Below are 19921 nucleotides of genomic sequence, written 5' to 3' on the forward strand. Positions count from 1 at the left end.
TCATTCGGTGTGCGATAGAGAGAGCTATGCTTGGAGGTTCTCTGTGATCAAATAAAAAATGAGAACATCTGTAGATGAACCAGATTAATGGACATATCTCAATGGGTTGTGAAGTTGAAGTTGTAGCTGCCTGTAGGTGGTTCTATAATAAATAAAAGTTAGAGATGTGTGCTTGAAATTGAACCCCCAACCCCTGAACAGGAAGCCGAACATGTTATCCACTAGGCAATCACTGCTTTTGTCTGTAGTCACTCAGTTCCAATAATTATTATGTACAGTACACTGCAAAAAGTAATGTATATCAGCCTTTAGAATGACATTTCAGCTTTGTAGAGCTTTGTCTCTGTCACTCATACCTATATGACATTTTGTGGGTCTCAATGACAGAGACAATGCCCTACAAATCTGCTATCTCCTTTATGTACATTACTTTCTGAAGCGTACTGTAGGTACCTATAGAAGTAAAAATAAAAAGCTCAAATTTTTGTAACTTTTTAATAAACAATCAAAATTTGTAATTTCTCATAACAAATGCCATCATAGCCGCTGCTATGTACTGAAAGTTTTCAAATGCATTGAGGGTCCTAGAGTTGCTGTGTTCAAATAAATGGTCATCTACTTCTTTGCCTCGCGGACCAGTGTGGAAGTATATCCAGGGCTTGTTTGTATTTGATTCAATGTCCTGACAAAAAGAGAGCAAGTCTCGGTCGTTGAGACCGACAAAACGTCATATTATAGGTATGAGTGACAGAGACAATGCTCTACAAAGCCAAAATGTTATTCTAAAGGCTGATGTATTGTACTTTCGGGCACGTACTGTACATAATTTCACTTCATGGGTGTTTTTTAACCACTTCTTTTGAAGGTTGACGATCTCCCTGGCGCAGTGGTGAATGCTGTCTTATCAGTGGGAGGTCCTGGGTTCGATTCCTGGCAGGATTTTGAATTTTATAATTTCTTCTTCTGGTCATACCTTCCAGGTTAGCCCGCTTCCACCTTAGACTCCATCATCACTTACCACCATGTGAGATTGCAGTCAAGGGCTAACTTATTAAATTTAAATTAAAAAAAACTAATTATGATCATCAATCCATCGCCGCCTCACTACTGAGCATGGTCCTCCTCTCAGAATGGGAAGGATTATAGCCAAGGATAGTCCACCACGCTTGCCACGTTTAGAACATTATGAAAAACTCGAGCATGCCGGTTTCCTCACGAGGTTTTCCTTAACCGCTATAGCGAGTAAAATAGCAAGCAAACTTGGTGAGGTGGGGCTTCAACTGTGGACATGACACGGAGTGGAGACAGACCATTACACGCACATGACTGGGTTCCCTGCGTGCCCGACAACCTGCACAAACGAGGAGCTACACGAGGCTACCGACCGAGCTATCGCGGAGGCTGCTTTTTGGGCTGCCCGTATTTGAGATGACCGTCGACTCGAGAAGAAGAATAGTAATATTTAATTGCTCACCTTAACACAAAGTCTGAAATCATCAATTCTTTTGGGACTGCTTGGACCTGATACGACCACGTGTGCGTGTTGCAAAGCACTGTCTTTGCACGAACATCCCTTGAGGTGTGTGTGCGTCTTTTCCACTATTTCTTCGCTCGCTTTATATAGAAGTGGGCTTACTGGGCATTTCTGTATAATAAAGCATTATTTTACAGTACGCGGCAGAAAGTAATGTACATCGGCCTTTAGAATGACGTTTCGGCTTTGTAGAGCGTTGTCTACGTCACTCATACCTATGTATGACGTTTTGTCGGTCTCAACGACAGGGACAACGCTCTACAAATCTGCTATCTCCTTCTTAAGGTCGATGTACATTACTTTCGGCCGCGTACCGTATACCTACGTACTAAGTTAACTTTTTATACAAAAGGAAATTTCTAAAATTCCATTTCATCAAAATACGTACACCATGCGTACACCTACCCAATTAAAGGTAAGTACGCGACAGGTCGAGATGGCAATTGGGGTGTGACGCGGGGGGACGCCTCGCATACCCACACCGGGTTAGCACAGCAAGTGTGCGGGGCGTACCCACCTTGATCTCGCCCTCGATATATTGTGTATTTTTGCGGGTACTACTTTTATAACAATATCCTTATTATTCCTATAAGATGCGTGTGGTTTAAATTTACTTGATTTTTTCCTCCCCGAATCTTTGGCGTAAAATGGCGGCGTTTGAACAGATCTAGCAATGTTTTAAATATTATTGAAAAAAAAATTGAGCATTTCAAACAATATTTATATTTTTTACTATGTTATAACAATGTAGAAGGTGAATTAAAATTATAAAAAAATTACATGCGTATTCCCTATTCTGGACTTTACCTCGCAACAACATTTGAATCTGATGTTAGCGCCAAGCATCGGACATAAGAGCAGGTAGGAGTTCAGAACTGGATGTGGAGACCCCACATACGACAGATTTATCCCTCGCAGTGTACCAAATTGTTCCTGGAAAATGTTAAAGAGTTCCAACGTGAAAATAAAGATAGTCCACGAATGTTTCAAATCTATATACTTACGAACATTATAAAGAGGTAAAGTTTGTAAGTTTGTTTGTAGGAAGTAATATCTTTTTTTTTTTATTCATTATAGGTGTACGCTTGACCACAATCACACCTGATGGGAAGTGATGATGTGGTAGGAAACACATATCGCGGAAGAGTATTCCAAACCTTAGCCATACGTATGAGGAATGATGACGCAAAACGTTTCGTGCGTGTAGTTGGGATGTCGACGACATAAGGATGGAAACTCGCCCGACGTCTTGCGGTTCGGTGGTAAAATGGTGAAGGGGGGACAAGATCGAAAAGTTCCTGAGCACTCTCTAGAACTCCTGAACCGATTTTGAAAATTCTTTCACTAGTATTAAGCTACCTTATTCCTGAGTGACATAGGCTATGTTTTTTTAAAAATCGAAATCCTTAGGAAAGTTGTAATAAGTTGCCCGTGCCGCGTGCGAAGCCGGGGCGGGTCGCCAGTGTAACAATATTGTGCATTCTTAATAGTAGGTACATCACTGGCCCAGTAATGTTGGAAGGACGAGGCGCAGCCGAGCACTTCCTAAGTGACTTTAAAAAGGACCAGGCGCCAGCCGAGTCCTTTGTGCTATGAATGCATGCACAGCACAGGTATGGCCGTAGCCAGGAATTGATTTTGGGAGGGGTTTTATTAGAGCCTTAACCGAATCCTTTCATGAGAAAAAATTTTTGCTCGACTTGATGGGGCAACTTGGAATTTCACCTTTCAATTTCACAGTGAGATAAAATACAACAGTAGAAAAGAGCTCGAGCGCAGCGAGTGGCAATTTTTTGATTTAATACCTGTTTAATACAGAAAAAATTTAAAGCGAATGGGGGGAAAACAAGCTCAGCCATAAAACTTTTTTTACTAAAAATACTAAAGTGAGTCTGTTTGTCTATCTGTTTGTTGCCTACCATTTCACGGCCCATCTTTTTGACAAAAATTTGGTACTTTCAGGGACAACACGCATCCCGGAAACAAACGTATGCTTTTGATCCCAGAAAATCAAGTCCCACGAGATTTTTAAAAACCTAAATCCATGCAGACGAAGTTAAGGGCAGTAATTCTGTAATTAATAGAAAATAAATGCGCGAGCGGCGAGTGAAGCGAGCGCGAAATTCGTGATAAATTTGTTTAAAAAATGTAACCCTAAGTGGAAAATATCTAAATTTGGACGGGCACTGTGGAGTGTGCGGCGAACCTTTGTGCGTCATCGTAACGACGAGATATAGTCATACTAACAAACACTGCCATGACGGTAGCTAGAGCTTGTATGGTAGCGTGCGTCCTGGAACGCATGCACAGCACGGGCACTGTGGACTGTGCGGCGAACCTCTGTGCGCACATGTGCGTCATCGTTGATACAAAAATAGCGTCCGCCATGTATGAAAACACTCTGAAAAAATGGAAATAGTTGCTTTATTGACGACAACGAAATAAATACCTAGCTTTTATGGATTGCCATAGTTTAGCGATTGCAATCACCTCCACTAACTCTTTCGCTATTGGCCAAAATGCAATGTTGCAGCAAGAATACTACCTACCATTAATTCAGTCCATCAACAATTAAGAAGCTATGTGATAAGCACAACTGTCACTATCGACAAAGGCTATTCCTAGGTGACTGCGATCAACTATCAAGGCGTCAAACTAAGGCCCCTTTCACAATACTTGCATGATTCTAGGTCAACGGGAAGTACCCTAAAAGTTTGATTTCCTTTACGGGTCTTGACTCTTGACAGACAGACAACAAAGTGATCCTAAAGGAGTTTCTCTTGTCTCTGGAGATACAGAATCCTAAAAAAGTGTTGTCGGAGGGCCTTGACGGCCTTGAATAGGTATAGTCTGCGGTAAATAGTCGCTCTTGAAGTCGACCGCAAGACGCGTCGCAAATCGCAATAGACCGAGCACCACGCCGCACTGCGTGTTCGCCATCTGCATTAGTGTGAGTGTTACATCCGTACACGAGCGCGTGGTACAATACCTTCGCGAGCTCACACTCGCATCGTAGGTCCGACGCGACTATTTAACTGCCGGGATCTAAGTATACCTAGTATAGTCCGCGACAGGTTGAGATGGCAATCGGGGTATCAGGCGGGGGGAGGCCCCTCACACCCACACGGGGGCTGTGCAGGTGTGCGGGGCGTTCCCTCCCCGATCGCCATTTCAACCTGTCGCGTACAATGCTCCCGACTTCAGTCTTACCTGCCCATATAGTCATTCTCCCATGCCAGCTGGTCGGTAATCTTGACGTCATACGCGCCCAGCAACGTCGCGGCTTTGGATACAGCCATGTTCAGAAACGGCTCGTTAACCTCTTGCAAAATCATCACTTTCGAGTTTGCTAACACGTCCTGAAATGCATATCATCATCATCATCACTGTCAACCGATAGACGTCCACCGCTGGACAAAGGTCTCGTGCAGGGACTTCCACGGTCTTGTACCGCCTCGCCTGAATCAAGCAGTTCCCTGTGACTGTTTAATGTCGTCAGTTTTAAATAACTAATAACGAATTATAAAATTCCAAATTTCCCGTGGCGGGAATCGAATCCGGGACCGCCACTAATATGACCACTGCGCCATAGAGGTCGGCAAATATGACGTGATTGGAAACCAGCGCCGTGCTTCTTGTCACCAAATGATAAATCACCCACTGCGCAGGTAGAAGGTCAGAGTTATTTTTAGCTACCGCCCTATAAAATACAAACCATTCTTTGCCCATGTGTATTTGGCAGACGACATTTCAAACGCAATGCGCTCTCTATCACATCCATGATAAGATCGACGCTCCAGTTCTTGAAACAAATCAAATGCTTTGGTCCGCTCCTGTTGGATTTAATTTTCGGTATAGTACGCGACGCGCGCGAAGCTGTGATAGCTTAGTGGTTAGGACGTCTGCCTTCTAACCGGCGCGGAGGTCGGGGGTTCGACCCCTAAATTTTTCCTCGAATTTCTGCTATAAGATCTACCTACCTGACAAATTTCATGATTCTAGGTCAATGGGAAGTACCCTGTAGGTTTCTTGACAGACAGACAGACAACAAAGTGATCCTATAAGGGTTCCGTTTTTCCTTTTGAAGTACAGAACCCTCAAAATTATTCGAGAGTGAAACAGATTTTAAAAGGGAAAGTTTAACTTACGAACACGTTTGAGTTAGGCATCGTAGCTGTTGCACTTTGGGCACTGAACTCGAAGGTATCCATAAAAGTGATTTCATTTTGAATTTTTGGTTTTATTTCATTTGAAAAATTAAAGATTACTATTTATTTAATCTACAAAAAAATATTGGAAGGTTTCTCATCATCATCATCATTCTGACATGCTGTTTATCAAAGTGACATTTTCACACTCATTCTAAGTATTTTGATCAAAGAATTTCTAAGTACTTTGATTTATTCTTTTCTCTTTTAAGATTCTTTATGCCCCATTATAAAGTTACCTTGGATCATAGATTAATTATTGGTCTCGCATGCTTTGGATGAATGTTTTATACTCTACTGCCGGATATTTCAGTAGGTACTGAAATATCCGAGTAGGAAATATAATATGATAAGGGTACCTGTCCACTTCAGCGAAATGGAGCGGAGATGTGTTCAGCAGAGCAATTAGATTATTATTGTTATTGATAGATGCCAAAAATGAACACATCACTGTTCCGCTCTACTTAAGTGGACAGGGGTCCTTAAAGTCCTTCAACCTTCTGACTGCCTAAGATCAGGCTTATAAATATTAAACTGCAATACTGCGTGATTCTGCACTTCATTTTATATTGTACTAAGAGCCAGCACGTGGCAGACATTCGTTATTTTATAAAAGCTGAAAGTTTCTCTGTCTTGTCCCCAACTGCGACTATGAAGTTTGGATCATGGCCTTGAAAGATAACAGGTAACAAATCTCACGTCAAAGTATGAAGTCTAATTTTTTATATTTTCTTTGGATTAGATTGCATCGTCATGCATTGCCATTAGCCAGGTACTTGGTATCGTAGCAACCCCCTGCCAGACACCCTTAAACTTTTAGAGTTTAAGGGTGTCTGGCAGGGTTTTTTTACACCTTTATCACCATGATCCAAACTTCATAGTCGCTAATCGGTCCTCCCGGTGTTGGTGACAAGACAAAGATAAACTTTCTGCTTTTATAAAATACCGAAGATCTGGCCGCGCCGGCTCTCTCTCTATATCAAGTAGTGCAAAATGTAATTTTATGCATAAAGGGGAGATAAAAATCAAACAATCGTTATTCAGATATAAAAATTTATATTATAGGAAATATTTTGGATTCAACAACATCTCCGCTAAACAGTCCGCGCCTTCGTCTTGACACATGGCACATTTTATACATATTTATTAGTTAACAGCTACAACCGAATTGAGTCATAATTCATGCTACAGAAAAACATTTTAATTACTGGCATAACGCAACGCCGCCGGCTCCACAAGTTGGCCCCAACACTTCGCCCAACGTGTAAATCGGCGGGGTGATTACGTATCTCGCGACAGGCTTGCGGCAGGCGTAAATCTCGCGATCATTGCTGTCACACTAGTGTAACCAAAATAGTGTACGCCAAAGTTTAATAAATTTATTTGCTAGCACAACAATTATATCTAGTTATAGTTGTCACGGTGTTCATCTTAGTTTTAATTTCTATCTACTTGTGAAAAATTAGCTTGTAGTTACTTAATTTTAAGATATATTTTTTTCATCAGCCTGTGGACGTCCACTGTTGGACATAGGCCTTCCCTAAAGAGCGCCACCACACCCGGTCCTCAGCCTTCCTCATCCAGCCACTTCCCGCCAGCCTCTTTACTCTTTATTTTAAGATTATAATAGATTAATTTAAGCTGTTGGTTTTCCCAATAAAATAAATAAAATAAAACGTCCGGCTAGAGAGAGACAGCAATGGCCACAAAGCAAAATAAGAAGAAGAGAGACAGCAAATGAACTGTTGCATTGCTACTGCTGTCGCTACTGCAAAGTTTTACGTAATCACCCCGCGGTAAATTAGCATTGGCCCCAACGTTGGCAAAGCTAATTTCCGGATCCAGACGTAGGGCGAACGGTGTTGGAGCCAACGTGTGGAGGCGGCGCTGTGTGGATTTGAGTATTGGATGCCACACAGGCACTGCGTTGCCTTTACAAAAAGTATCGCGTTGCAGCGCACCACCCCTCCCCACCTCTTCTCTCTGGTCCCAAGTCTGTTGCGCGTGCGGTGCCGCGCCGTACGACGTCGTAACGCATCGTGTGGCATGGTACAGCGATTTCTATGTAGGATGACGCAGCGGACCGATCAGGCGCCGCACCACCAACGCAACGCATCGCGTAGCTTCACTCTAACTGAGTAGGTTCCTGCGGTAGTGGAGCTGTGCGGGAGGGGTGTGATGACGTGATGCGACAGCTCAGTGATTGGTCATCTTGTGACAACTGTCACCCCCCCCCCCCCCCCCGCACCGCTCTACTACCGCAGGACCCTTCTGAGTTATGCGCTATACCTATACATATAAAATGAATGCAATACAACGCGTCGTTTTTAAAGTAAGGGTCTTTGAGAGTTATTGATATAATAATATTTTCCTATTGATAATGAAAAATAATTTGCGTATACAGGTGTTATTTTGACAGACGTAAGTGATTGAATGATTAGACCAATTAAACTGCTCAACTTAGAAATACAATGAAATAATATAAATAAGAATCATAAGGGATGATTTATGCCAACGTGCCGGGCCACGTAGTGCGACAAGGCTCTCTTGGGACTTGAATGACATTGACAGGGGGGGCGCTGTTGGAGAACAAAGGCTTAGAATATTCAATCAAGAACAAAGGGGACACTTGACGGAAACGTTAGTTCGATAGCCTTGTCACACTGTGCCGGGAATATAAATTGGCACTGTGTCAAATGGTCTTCATGTTGACAGATGTCTCATCACTAACATTTACTGTCCGTTCATCGTAACGTGACGCGTCGAGTAATATGTTGGCACCATTGCTGTTTCTTTATTCCTTAGAATTTAGGGTTTATAATTCTGTGATTTGCAACGGTGCCAACGTAATATTACTCACGCCGCACGCGTCAAGTTACGACGAACGCACAATAGTTCCAAGTATAAGTCCTGCAAATTGCTAATGTGCATTGCCGCCTTTTTAGTGACGTCAGCGCTAGACTGAAGTTTCGAGCTGGTGGTATATTTTTATTTCGGCTGACGTCAAAATGACGTCATTTCGATGTTAATGAGACATGGTTCCAGCGCAACAGCAATTTGCGGGGCTTATACGCTCATAAGACACTCGCTGCTGCTACCAGCGCCAAAATTGCGTAAATCAAACTGCTTAAAAAACAGGTCGGCAAACGCAGTTCCAGCGTGTGTTATAGAGATCAGTGCATTCAGTACAGATATTCTCACATATTTGTGTAAGAATTGTTGCAGTATTTCTGAAAGGCAAACACACCACGAAATTTCGCACAAAATTTTCCAACCAATATAAGGCATAATTTTATACAATTAAAAAAATGTACGAGCATGAATAAAGACTATAATGTTTTTTTTAATTCGTAATCAAGGCAAAGGCGCGAACACCGACAGGAGCAGCAAAATGATTTCGTCGTCCACATGGAACAACAGGCTTTTATTTTTATAATTCTTCAAACCAAATAAATCTGTCTGATACAAGGTGTAGTATGCGATATGCAACGCCCTTCCTCTACTACAAATTCAGGAAAAGCATGCAATACTACCAAACAAACCCTCTAAAACACTGCGTATATTTCACTCCGACACGGAAGCATTTTTAGAAATGAAGACGCAACATCCTAAGTTGCGTGGTGATTGTGCGTATTGCTTGCTTTTCCTACATGTATAGTAGTGGGAACCGGATGGTGCATATATCTACAAGCTTGTTGTTCCTTATGTATACTAAGATTCAAACTTATTAGCAGCTGAGAAGTTAGTCACAAGTCGGGTCGCAATGGCATTTTTGGGTCATTCAATGACCTCGAATTTTTCTCGCATTTAATTTCTCAGCCACCAAAAAGATTGAATCTAATTAACGTATTTATTCAAAAAGTATCCAACCCACATAGATTTCATTTTAGATATTCAACTTACTTAAACTAACGGCCGCACAGTCGCTTAATCGTTACTTAAGACATGAATTAGTATGGATAAGGTTGCCTGTAACGATTAAGCAACTCTGAGTGCGGCTGTTAGTGTCACTCGGGATGATGTGAGGATTCTAACGATACCCCCTCCCCCATCCATACAAATCTGTTCAGGAATTTAGAATTTATGATGGAATAATGATACTCACATATGTACATATCAGAATATATAAAAGGAAATGTTGACTGACTGACTGATCTATCAACGCACAGCTGAAACTACTGGACAGATCGGGCTGAAGTTTGGCATGCGGATAGCTATTATGACCTACACATCCGCTAAGAAAGGATTTTTGAAAATTCAATCCCTAAAGGGGTAAAATAGGGGTTTGAAATTCGTGCAGTCCACGCGGGGATTCCTTTATTCCAGTCGCGTAAACACAAACTCTGTGTGGGTTGCACCCTTTTTGCGTAAATAGGTTCAAGTATATCATGGACTTCCGCAAAGTAACGTCTTCTATCCAAGATTTCGTTGTCAACACTCGCATCGCCACACTCGGTACCCACAACTCACAGGTACCTCATCCCGCCCTCTATCACACAACAAAGCCATCAGCCCGCTGTTTTTTTTAATACTTTTTTGACATTTAGCGACTATTGCGATCGTCGCTTTAATATAAATTGTGTGAGATGACAGGCCGCGATCAAGTACGGTAGCCGGCAAGAAATATTATACATCGACTTTAAGAATGAGATTTCGGTTTTGCAGAGCGTTGTCTCTGTCACTCATACCTATGTGACGTGTTGTCGGTCTCAACAACAGAGACAACGCTTCCACTACTGAAAGCCACAAAGCAAAATAAGAAGAAGAGACAACGCTGTACGAAACCGCTATCCCTTTCAAAAGGACGATGTTCTTTTTTCTACCGCGTACTGTAGCAACTCTAGCCATACGGGTAGTTCCCGTTGAGTCACACTCCCGTGACTCGTGAGTGACACTGTGACACAACGGGGTAAAAATCCTGTTGAGTCCTAGTGTGACACAAGAGGAACTGGAGACTACCTCCGCAACTAGTGTTAGCGCAGTAGCAACAGTAGGCTACCAAGAAAGTATGACTAAAATCAGCAATTGCGATTGTCACTATGTAATAATCAAGTTTCGGCACTAGTCCCCTTGATTTGACAGCATCATGAATTTTGTAAGTTCATTTCTCGCACGACAATCGCTAACTGCCAAAAAAAACTTTACATAAATAATTCAGGGCCCTGTTGATCCCTCTCGATGCAGGAAAAGAAAAAACTTGATTTTTTTATTTAATTACTTAACCACTGTTTTGCGTTCACAGTTTTTTTTTTGCCTAACTATAACCTATAATAATAACCTATAAATTACGCGCATCCTTCACCCATTCACACGCACAATCAAACCTCTTTGCATTATACTACGGAGCTCATTTTTTTTTACACGTGTGGGGGTCGTAGTCAATTCCGAACATTGCTTTCGAAGCAATAAGTATCTTAGCTGCAAAGGCAAATTTTTCATCGATAAATATCACACATTTATCACTATAAAGATAATGGTTGTCACAGATTGACGCAGCACCGTTCAAGCACAGCACAACACGTCATACAAAGGTGGACTTTATATCGTTTTCCGGACTCTCTAGTACTTTTCATACTCAACTGGTAATGTACGATTTAAATAACAATTTTTTATACGGAGCAGCAAAATAACTTACAAAAAAACATAGATCTGTGAAAACAACTATATTATTAAATAGATAAATAAAGAGAATAGAAGCGTATAGTGGTAAGTAGCATCTATCTCCCTCGCACGCCTGTACCTATACTAGAAGTTTAAGTAGGTACCATAATATAACCAATATCAACAATCCATATTAAATTTTTTTCACTGACAAAATACCTATGTAAGGGCGTTTGTGCACTCATCCGTGATTTTACGGATCCGTGAAAAAAATACGAATCGAATGTACGTATTTGTATGACGTCCACTTCGAAGAATAACGCATACGAACAGAATACGGATGAGTTCACGAACGCCGTTATGGTTGTTGTTTTACTGGTTAGTGGCTTTTTGTTCCACATGGAACAATTTACTTCGCCAATGACACGTACCTTGGAGAAAACTCGTCTGACAAAATATGTATGTATCTACAGAACATTAGATATGGGGTGCTATGCGTTGTGCTGGAAGGATGCTGCGTCAATCAGTTTTGACCTTAATACCTATCAGCCAATCAGCAGACAGCATTACGAGTTTTGTGATCGCTTAATCTAAATCGCGTGGTGAAATTGACCGGGCCCCGCTTACAAAAAAAAACAAAGGAAACTAATTTATTTAGATCCTATACAAAAATCGATCAACATGATGGTTTTATAGTTCAAGAGACGACCCCTAAGAGGCTACGTGATGAATACAATTTTTTCGCATCACTGGCGACGTATGATATACCTTTTATTAACCCACAATAAGACTAACAGCCGCACTCAGAGTCACTTAATCGTTACTTAAGATTGAGTTAAAACGAGACAGAGCTATAATTCTCACATAAAAATCTGTCTCGTTTTAACCCAATCTTAAGTAACGATTAAGCGACTCTGACTGCGGCTGTCAAACATGTCACTTATCCAGAAATAAAAGATATGAAAATAAATAAAGGACCACGGGCATTAATAATAAATAGAGTTCTATTGTATGTTAAGTTTATTGCTTATAACGTACAGTTACTGTAACGCAATAGTTTATCTCTTGAAACCACCGGGTATGTTACAGACGAGGACATAAAAAGTTATATTTTTTGTGACGATTATCTTGTGAAGATTCAATCAACAATGGAGAAGTTCATGCTGTGGTGCATTGTTGGTCAGCTTATATCACTTGGGTAATAAACCTCACTAAGCAGAACCTTGCAGTGTAGAGCGCAGAAAGACCGAGCTTGATTGCATTCAATACAACTGTTGCAAGATTGTTCTTCTCAGGTACTTAATGGGCGTACGAACAAAAAAGATTCATAAGCGGTTTATAGCTGAACTACTTATAAATAACAATGAGTACTAGTAAAAACTGCACGTTTTTATGGTATTTGCAGGGGTGATATCTCTTTTCTTTAGTAGTTTACAGCCCATAATAAAAATTGAAGCGTGTGATATAAGCTTTCATTTCATGGGCAAGTAGTTTTATTGGATATGCCGGCTAACTTGTCCCATTGTCCTTTGTTAGGTTAACACTACAAAAAATAAAATAAAAATCTTTTTTATTCAAGTAAACTTTAATAAGTGCTTTCGAATCGTCGGATGCATCTACCACTGGTTCGGAATGCCTTTCCTACCTTTACCTAAAAAAGTTAATATTCAATGCGCAGTCATTTTGTAGGTTGTCTCAAGAACTATTAAAGCGTCTAGCTCACTGCCAACGGTCCAGAGTTCAGTTCTGAGTTGACAGAACGCGGAACGCATAATTATAGACCGCTGGGCTGTAGGGTTAACGCTTTACCGGCTTCTCCCAAGCAAAATGGAAGTAAGTGACTTAGTTCTAATTTTACCATGTGTTTCAACCAAGATGACCGACGTCATACTTGTAATGATTTAAAAAAAAAAAAAAAAGAATATTAGCCATATTATACGACTAATATTCCCTTTTCCTCTCCAACTAAGCGTCAAGCTTGTGCTAGGAGTAGGTACGACAGTTGTGCAACGGTTTTTCAGTCCACTCCTTTACCCGTTGAGCTATTGAGGCTTCTTATTGTTATGCCAAACTTGAACTTAAATTCCAGATTTATTTCATTGTTTTAATATGTTTTTCGTAATTATTTTATATTTTTTATAATAAAAACAGTAAAATAAAAATATAAATAAAGCGCAATGGGTTGTTACTGTACAAGTTTCATAGGTATGCGCCATATTGTCAGGAAAAGCGTTTTCGCGTGATTTTTAAAAAATATTTTTTGTTTTCGTTTTTCCTTGCACTATACGCAATGGAACGTAAAATATACATTTTCTATAGAGTCCTTAGATATCAGTGATTAACGTAGAATAGTTTTATCGTAACTGCCGACCGACGGCGCAGTCCGCGTGTAGTTCACACTGAATGCCCGTACTAGAACTGCACACCGACTGCACTGCACATATATGCGCAGTCAGCCGGCATTTGCGATGCAGTTATGGCAACTGCAATTTTGCAGTTGGCTTGCAGTCCGTCTGTATAGACCCTTATAGTCGGTCATATTAATTGAAACGCATTATTATTTATATTTGTCGTCAAGAGGCATCTCACGCACGTCACATAATATCGGCGTTTTGTTCATTCGATCAACAACACTTATTTAAAACGTTTTACAAAAGAAAAACTTAATTTTTTCATTAATTACTACTCAATATTTCGGTGAACATAATTTTTTACCAAGCTTTACAAGTACAATTATATGTATATAAACTGTACAATAATACATAATAAATAGGTGATGCAGAAAAAAAAGAGAGATGCTATAATCTATCCTGGGAGAGAACTTAATCTAGCTCTCTCTGTTACATCAGTACCCTTATTATAAATGCGAAAGTGTGTTTGTTTGTTGGTTTATTGGTTTGTCCTTCAATCACGTCGCAACAGAGCAACGGATCGACGTGGTTTTTTGCATGGGTATAGTTAAAGGCCTGGAGAGTGACATAGGCTACTTTTTATCCCGGAAAATCAAAGAGTTCCCACGGGAATTTTAAAAACCTAAATCCACGCGAACGAAGTCGCGGGCATTAGCTAGTGATCCCATACAAATGACAAATACCCATTTTGAGTGATCAACCAATCACAATCGAGTCTATGTTTTCCATACTACTCTATCCACAGAAACGAGTTTTTTTTTAAGTTTTTTTTTTTTAAAAGAAGCCATGTTAAATGACTAATATTCCCTTTACCTCTCCAACTAAGCGTCAAGCTTGTGCTAGGAGTAGGTACGACAATCATAGTGCAACGGGCGGTTTGAACCGTCGACCTTTCGGTTTTCAGTCCACTCCTTTACCGGTTGAGCTATTGAGGCTCTAGTTAGGACGGTAAACATAGGCTCGTTTGTGATTGGTTAAATCATGAATCAAAATGATTAACGCCCACTGACTTAACTTTTCTCCTTAGACAGAGTATAAAATCGGAGATTTGAGTACGTTTACAAGTATAGTTCTTGCATTTCACGAAGGCGAGTGCATCATACTTGTGTTTAAGTCGTATCGGTATACGTAAGGTACAGTAAATGTGTGCGTTTGCGAGCGCTAGCTCGCGACTGATTGGTCCGACATGCACGCACATGTACGTAATGTCCGTGTATACGACTTAACCACAAGTAAAGTTCACTCGCCTTCGTGAATTGCAAGAACTGTAATCACACAAACAAGTCACTGGAGTTACCTTTAATCTGTCAAAATGGAAGCTGTCAAATCACATATTTGGTCGTCCGTATAAATTGACAGAGTTAGTTTTAAGGCGAATACATACGTCTTGTGACCAGAAAATATCCAGTCAAATAAAATAATATGATTTGATTTGATTTGATTTGAATCACGTGTTAAGTATGTTTCTACCTTAAAACAACAACCTGACATAACCTAAGGGTCAAGACACATTGGCGTACAGACGTAGTGAGGCGTTGTTGTTTTACTTTAGAATGTACTTATATGTCATATAATGGAGATAAAAATAACTCGTACTATTTTTGATCGCGTTGTATTTACTCAAAACATAGTATTTTATTCAAAACATAGTATTTTATTCAAAACAAAATAAGGGCCACCATAACTTTGTGATTTTTTTAAATCAGTTGTTTCCAATTGCAGTATTGATTCAAATGAAATAAAATGAGTTTTAATCAAAAATAATGATGTTTAACTGGTAATAATTTAATTAAAAAAAAATTGGCAGTCAGTGGGGACTGTCAACAGAAGTAAAAACTTAAAACTATGAAACACCAGTGTTTTTTTTTATATATTTTTAAATTAATAAATTGTAGTAATATGTAGGCTATAATTCCTTTCGACTACGTCTGAGGTGTGCCTGCTGCTAACATCTAAGCTCCTGGTACCTACTTTACTTTTGGAAGAACAATTTCTACATATTTGGTGTCAGGTAAAAAGAGCTCTGGAAGTGGAGGGGCGATGTGTCTGCGAAAAGGTACTGACTACCCACAATGTGGAAATAAGTCAACTTTGACTGACGAAGCAATAGCGCGGCAGCACATACAACAGTGCAATCACGATTTATTTCTTACGATCAAATAGATAAATCGCTCCTACAGCCTGTGAAACGAAAACTTGACTGACAAACCAATAGTACGGTGGAACAGACACCATTTCACAACTGGGAGATATAAGTCCATCACGCACGTGATAAATAAGTATACACAATGTATTAGTGTATATTTTAGTATATTACTATCATCATGTATATGTATAACGCGAACCCATAAGTTTCACCCCTACCAAAAATCGCTTAACACTTAAAATTACTTACATAGTGGAATTGTTCGTTAACTAACGCGTCACTACGCCTATGGACTAATGTGTCTTGAACCTAATCATCACTGCATCACCTTTTCTTACATAGTTGTGACATTGGTTAATCTATATTTATAACAGGCCCCGTTCGTTCGCTTATTTACATTTTTTTTTCTCTCAATCAAAAGATACTGTTCATACTTCCTTATAAATAGGTACAATACACGAAACTAAAAATCACATCAAAAAAGACACGGCTCGCTGTGTTCATAAGTAATATGCCCAATTAATCCCTGAATGTCATGACATATTATGATATACAACGTTAGTTTTAATATACTCAAAACCTGAAAATATTTTGTTCAGAATCAGTAACAGAATCGATTGCAATCATTTTTACTACGTGTTATATTTTGACCAAAAATACTTTAAAATCCTGCAAGTGTGAACACCTAGTTGAATGACCGCATGCACCAGCTGATTCGACTCGCGCGAGCGGGAGCGCACGATCGATGCTAGCCGTCCCGTTCGCTCACAGTCGCTTGCTTGGGGTGACCATGTTTTTGCGGGACAACGACTCAATACAAAACGCTTATAACTTCGTAAGTTTTCATTAAATATTTTTGAAATTTTGTATATTTATTCTTTATGCAAAAATATTCGACACGCGTTTCGGTTTTTGCGTATACTGAAACTAACGTTGTACATATAATGACATGTCCTAACATAATATTATGTTTCTCTTCACGTGGTAAACGTTGCGGTGCAGTCAAATTAAATCCTGAGCTGAATCATAACATGCCTTAACATATTATGATATTATATTTCTCTACTGTATCTTGACGTACTAATCGTTGAGGCTTAAGGCGAATACTCGACGCTACCTTTAAAGAAAATAATATTGCAAATTATACGTGTTCAACAGCAAAATGTTTTAGCATATTATTAATGTCATGTTTTACGAAAAATTTTATTTAATTGTATTGTTTGGTTTTGACTTACGTATCGTTGAGACTTAAGGCGAATACTTCACAGTTTTTAAAAAGAAGTATTAAATAATTAAAGCAAAGTTTTTTCTAATGTGTATGAGTGTTGGATCAGTTCAGTTCAGTATCACTACAATAGACCTATGGTGTTTAAAAACCAGCCAAGAGCGAGCCAGACACGCGCACCGAGGATTCCGTACTATAGTCGTATTTTTCCTTCGTCATTTTGCACCATAAATCAAAAACTATTATGCATAAATTAAACAAAAATCTGTTTTAGAATATACAGGTAAAGCCCTTTCATATGATACCCCACTTGGCATATTAATCTTACTTTGAAAGTTGAAAATACTAATTATTTGTTCATGAACACACATTTTATTTTTTGTGATGTAACCACAAATTCACGGTTTTCAGATTTTCCGTGTGATACATACCTAACTGCCAAATTTCATGATTCTAGGTCAACAGGAAGTACCCTATAGGTTTCTTGACACACACGACAGACAGACAACGAAGTGATCCTTTAAGGGTTCCTTTTTTCCTTTGAGGTACGGAACCCTAAAAACGTGTAGTTTTAACGTAGTGTTTTATATATAATGTATCATTTTAAATTGACTAACACACTTTCGCATTTTATAATATAACTTAGTATGGATTTTGTATGAACAATTTATTTTGTTGTCATCACAACAGTAACATTTTTTCGTTTTCAAATAAAGTTATTTACAGTCACAATCTTTACTCCCGGATTCTTTATTCGCAACTCGAAATCGTATTTTATTAATTTTGTATTTTTATTGCTAATGATTTTCGCGCTGTACAATCCTTTTTTTTAGGGAACGCAGAAATACTATCATTATTTGTTTATTGAATGAACGATACATTTGTAAATACAAGATGAGGCCCCTTACATGTAGGGGCCTGAGTCCCCAATGCATTATTAGGCCCCCAACAATTGGGAGCTTGAGGCTCCTATACAACATGAGGCCCCTAAGAGCCAGGGATCTCGTCAAGCCGTGTACAAGTGTATACTATCCTCTCTCACCTAAGGCCGGGGCGGACGCGTTAGGGGGCCCGCTAGAACTTGTCCTGGAATATGAAAAGGTTGTTCGTTGCAGCGACGGCTATGATGCTCTCGTGGGGGTGCCACGCCGTATGGAGAATTTTCTTATTGAAGTCCAAACAGTCGACGCTTATTTCGTCCTGGAACAAGAAAGTAAATTACTTAGATTACTTTTACTTGTCTATTAAAGATATGCTTGTAATGAATTACGGTTCTTTACTGACGTATAATAGTGATCGCAAAACAAGTATTTTATTTTATTTTATTGTAAAAGCACACAAAACAGGTGGTAACTACAATAGTTTAAAAACAACAGTAGATTAGGATCCAAGCAACAACCTCTAACGTGACTGTGTTTTTTTTTTAAATAGATATAGCGAGCAAACGAGCAGGCGGGTCACCTGATGTTAAGTGATTACCGCCGCCCATGAACATTTGCAGCACCAGAGGAGCCGCCGATGCGTTGCCGGCCCTTTAGGAATTTGTTGGTCCGCCCCTTGAATAACCCCATGTTATAATCTAGTGGGAACACCGCCGAAGGGAGTTGGTTCCACAGTACACAATAATACTTAAATAAATATATGCATTAGACAAGGTAACATAGAATTTGTAAAATGTAGTCATAAAGAAATTGACAGTTATCAATACTTATAATAAAACTGTAACAGGTCAAATTCTGTACATTGAAGATATTTTGAATTTTTTTTTTCGAGGGCACTCTATAATCGATACTGAACCCAAAACTAATTTTTTTCATTTTTGTCTGTCTGTCTGTCTGTCTATCTGTCTGTCTGTCTGTCTGTCTGTATCACGGCCGCGCATCACGCTGAAACTACTGAATGGATTCCAATGAAACTTGGTACGATTTGAGGTCATACTATGAGGAAGAATATAGGATACTTTTTATCCCGAAATTCAGCATGGTTCCCGTAGGAGAGGGGACGAAAGTTAAAATGTATACTGAGTTGTAATTCATTAACGCGTAGTCCGATTTCATTCATTCTTTTTTTGTTAGAAAGGCGATATTTTAAACTTATAATAAAGCTGTAACAGGTCAAATTCTGTACATTGAAGATATTTTGAATTTTTTTTTTCGAGGGCACTCTATAATCGATACTGAACCCAAAACTAATTTTTTTCATTTTTGTCTGTCTGTCTGTCTGTCTGTCTATCTGTCTGTCTGTCTGTCTGTCTGTCTGTATCACGGCCGCGCATCACGCTGAAACTACTGAATGGATTCCAATGAAACTTGGTACGATTTGAGGTCATACTATGAGGAAGAATATAGGATACTTTTTATCCCGAAATTCAGCATGGTTCCCGTAGGAGAGGGGACGAAAGTTAAAATGTATACTGAGTTGTAATTCATTAACGCGTAGTCCGATTTCATTCATTCTTTTTTTGTTAGAAAGGCGATATTTTAAAGATTGTTCCGTAAATATTTCAAGGTCATCGGTTTTTAACCGACTGTCAAAAAGGAGGTGGTTCTTTTTTCTACATCGATTATTTCGAGCTTTCTGGACCGATTTGCAAAATTATTTTTTAAATCAACAAAAAAAGTTTTCGTGGTGGTCACATAAAAAATTCTGGATTCAACTCCTTAATCCTGATGCTGCAGGGTTACTGCCCGCCTGAGTTATCAAGATTCAGGAAGTGTTCATAGTGAATTCATATTGTAGGTACCAAGCAACGACTTTATTCTCAGACTTCAAGTCCCAACTCCTCAACCATGATGA

The 19921-nt window shown here is 39.5% G+C and overlaps 2 protein-coding genes and 1 long non-coding RNA gene across 7 annotated transcripts in view; all 3 read right to left on the minus strand.

Moving 5' to 3' along the window:
- Window positions 1–19921, minus strand: part of LOC138404066 (uncharacterized) — a 70965-nt gene that overhangs the window by 16893 nt on the left and 34151 nt on the right. The gene's annotated exons all lie outside the window — the stretch shown is intronic.
- LOC117993612 (ornithine carbamoyltransferase-like) lies at window positions 497–5794 on the minus strand. 2 transcript variants are annotated; one of them, XM_034981414.2, is made up of 7 exons: window positions 5683–5794; window positions 5250–5367; window positions 4745–4893; window positions 3782–3935; window positions 2342–2467; window positions 1475–1645; window positions 497–682 (listed from the first exon to the last, which is right to left on the minus strand). In XM_034981414.2, exons 1-7 carry the CDS (start codon window positions 5757–5759, stop codon window positions 506–508), a joined length of 972 nt encoding a protein of 323 aa, XP_034837305.1. In that variant the 5' UTR covers window positions 5760–5794; the 3' UTR covers window positions 497–505. The 2 variants fall into 2 exon arrangements, with proteins under 2 accessions (XP_034837305.1, XP_034837306.1); XM_034981415.2 differs by having other exon boundaries at window positions 5687–5753.
- The window catches only part of tws (protein phosphatase 2 regulatory subunit tws), a 31307-nt gene continuing 27696 nt past the window's right edge, over window positions 16311–19921 (minus strand). For all 4 annotated transcript variants that reach the window (XM_034981405.2, XM_034981408.2, XM_034981407.2 and 1 more), the window contains 2 exons: window positions 18168–18325; window positions 16311–17017 (listed from right to left, as the gene is read on the minus strand). In XM_034981405.2, the coding sequence (XP_034837296.1) occupies window positions 18200–18325 (126 nt within the window). In that variant the 3' untranslated portion in view covers window positions 16311–17017; window positions 18168–18199. The remainder of the gene's footprint in view (window positions 17018–18167; window positions 18326–19921) is intronic.

This window comes from Maniola hyperantus, chromosome 24, assembly GCF_902806685.2.
Source record: "Maniola hyperantus chromosome 24, iAphHyp1.2, whole genome shotgun sequence".
Classification (NCBI taxonomy): domain Eukaryota; kingdom Metazoa; phylum Arthropoda; class Insecta; order Lepidoptera; family Nymphalidae; genus Maniola; species Maniola hyperantus.

Bases quoted from the DNA above. Each gene is read 5' to 3' on its own strand.
- LOC117993612 (XM_034981414.2), bottom strand. From the start codon at position 5,759: ATGAAATCACTTTTATGGATACCTTCGAGTTCAGTGCCCAAAGTGCAA. The intron at 1,646-2,341 runs GTAAAGTCCAGA...TTTATTATACAG, and splicing joins GATTCAAATGTTGTTGCGAG to AAATGCCCAGTAAGCCCACT. The intron at 683-1,474 runs GTGAGCAATTAA...TCTTTTTGTCAG, and splicing joins ATTTCAGACTTTGTGTTAAG to GACATTGAATCAAATACAAA.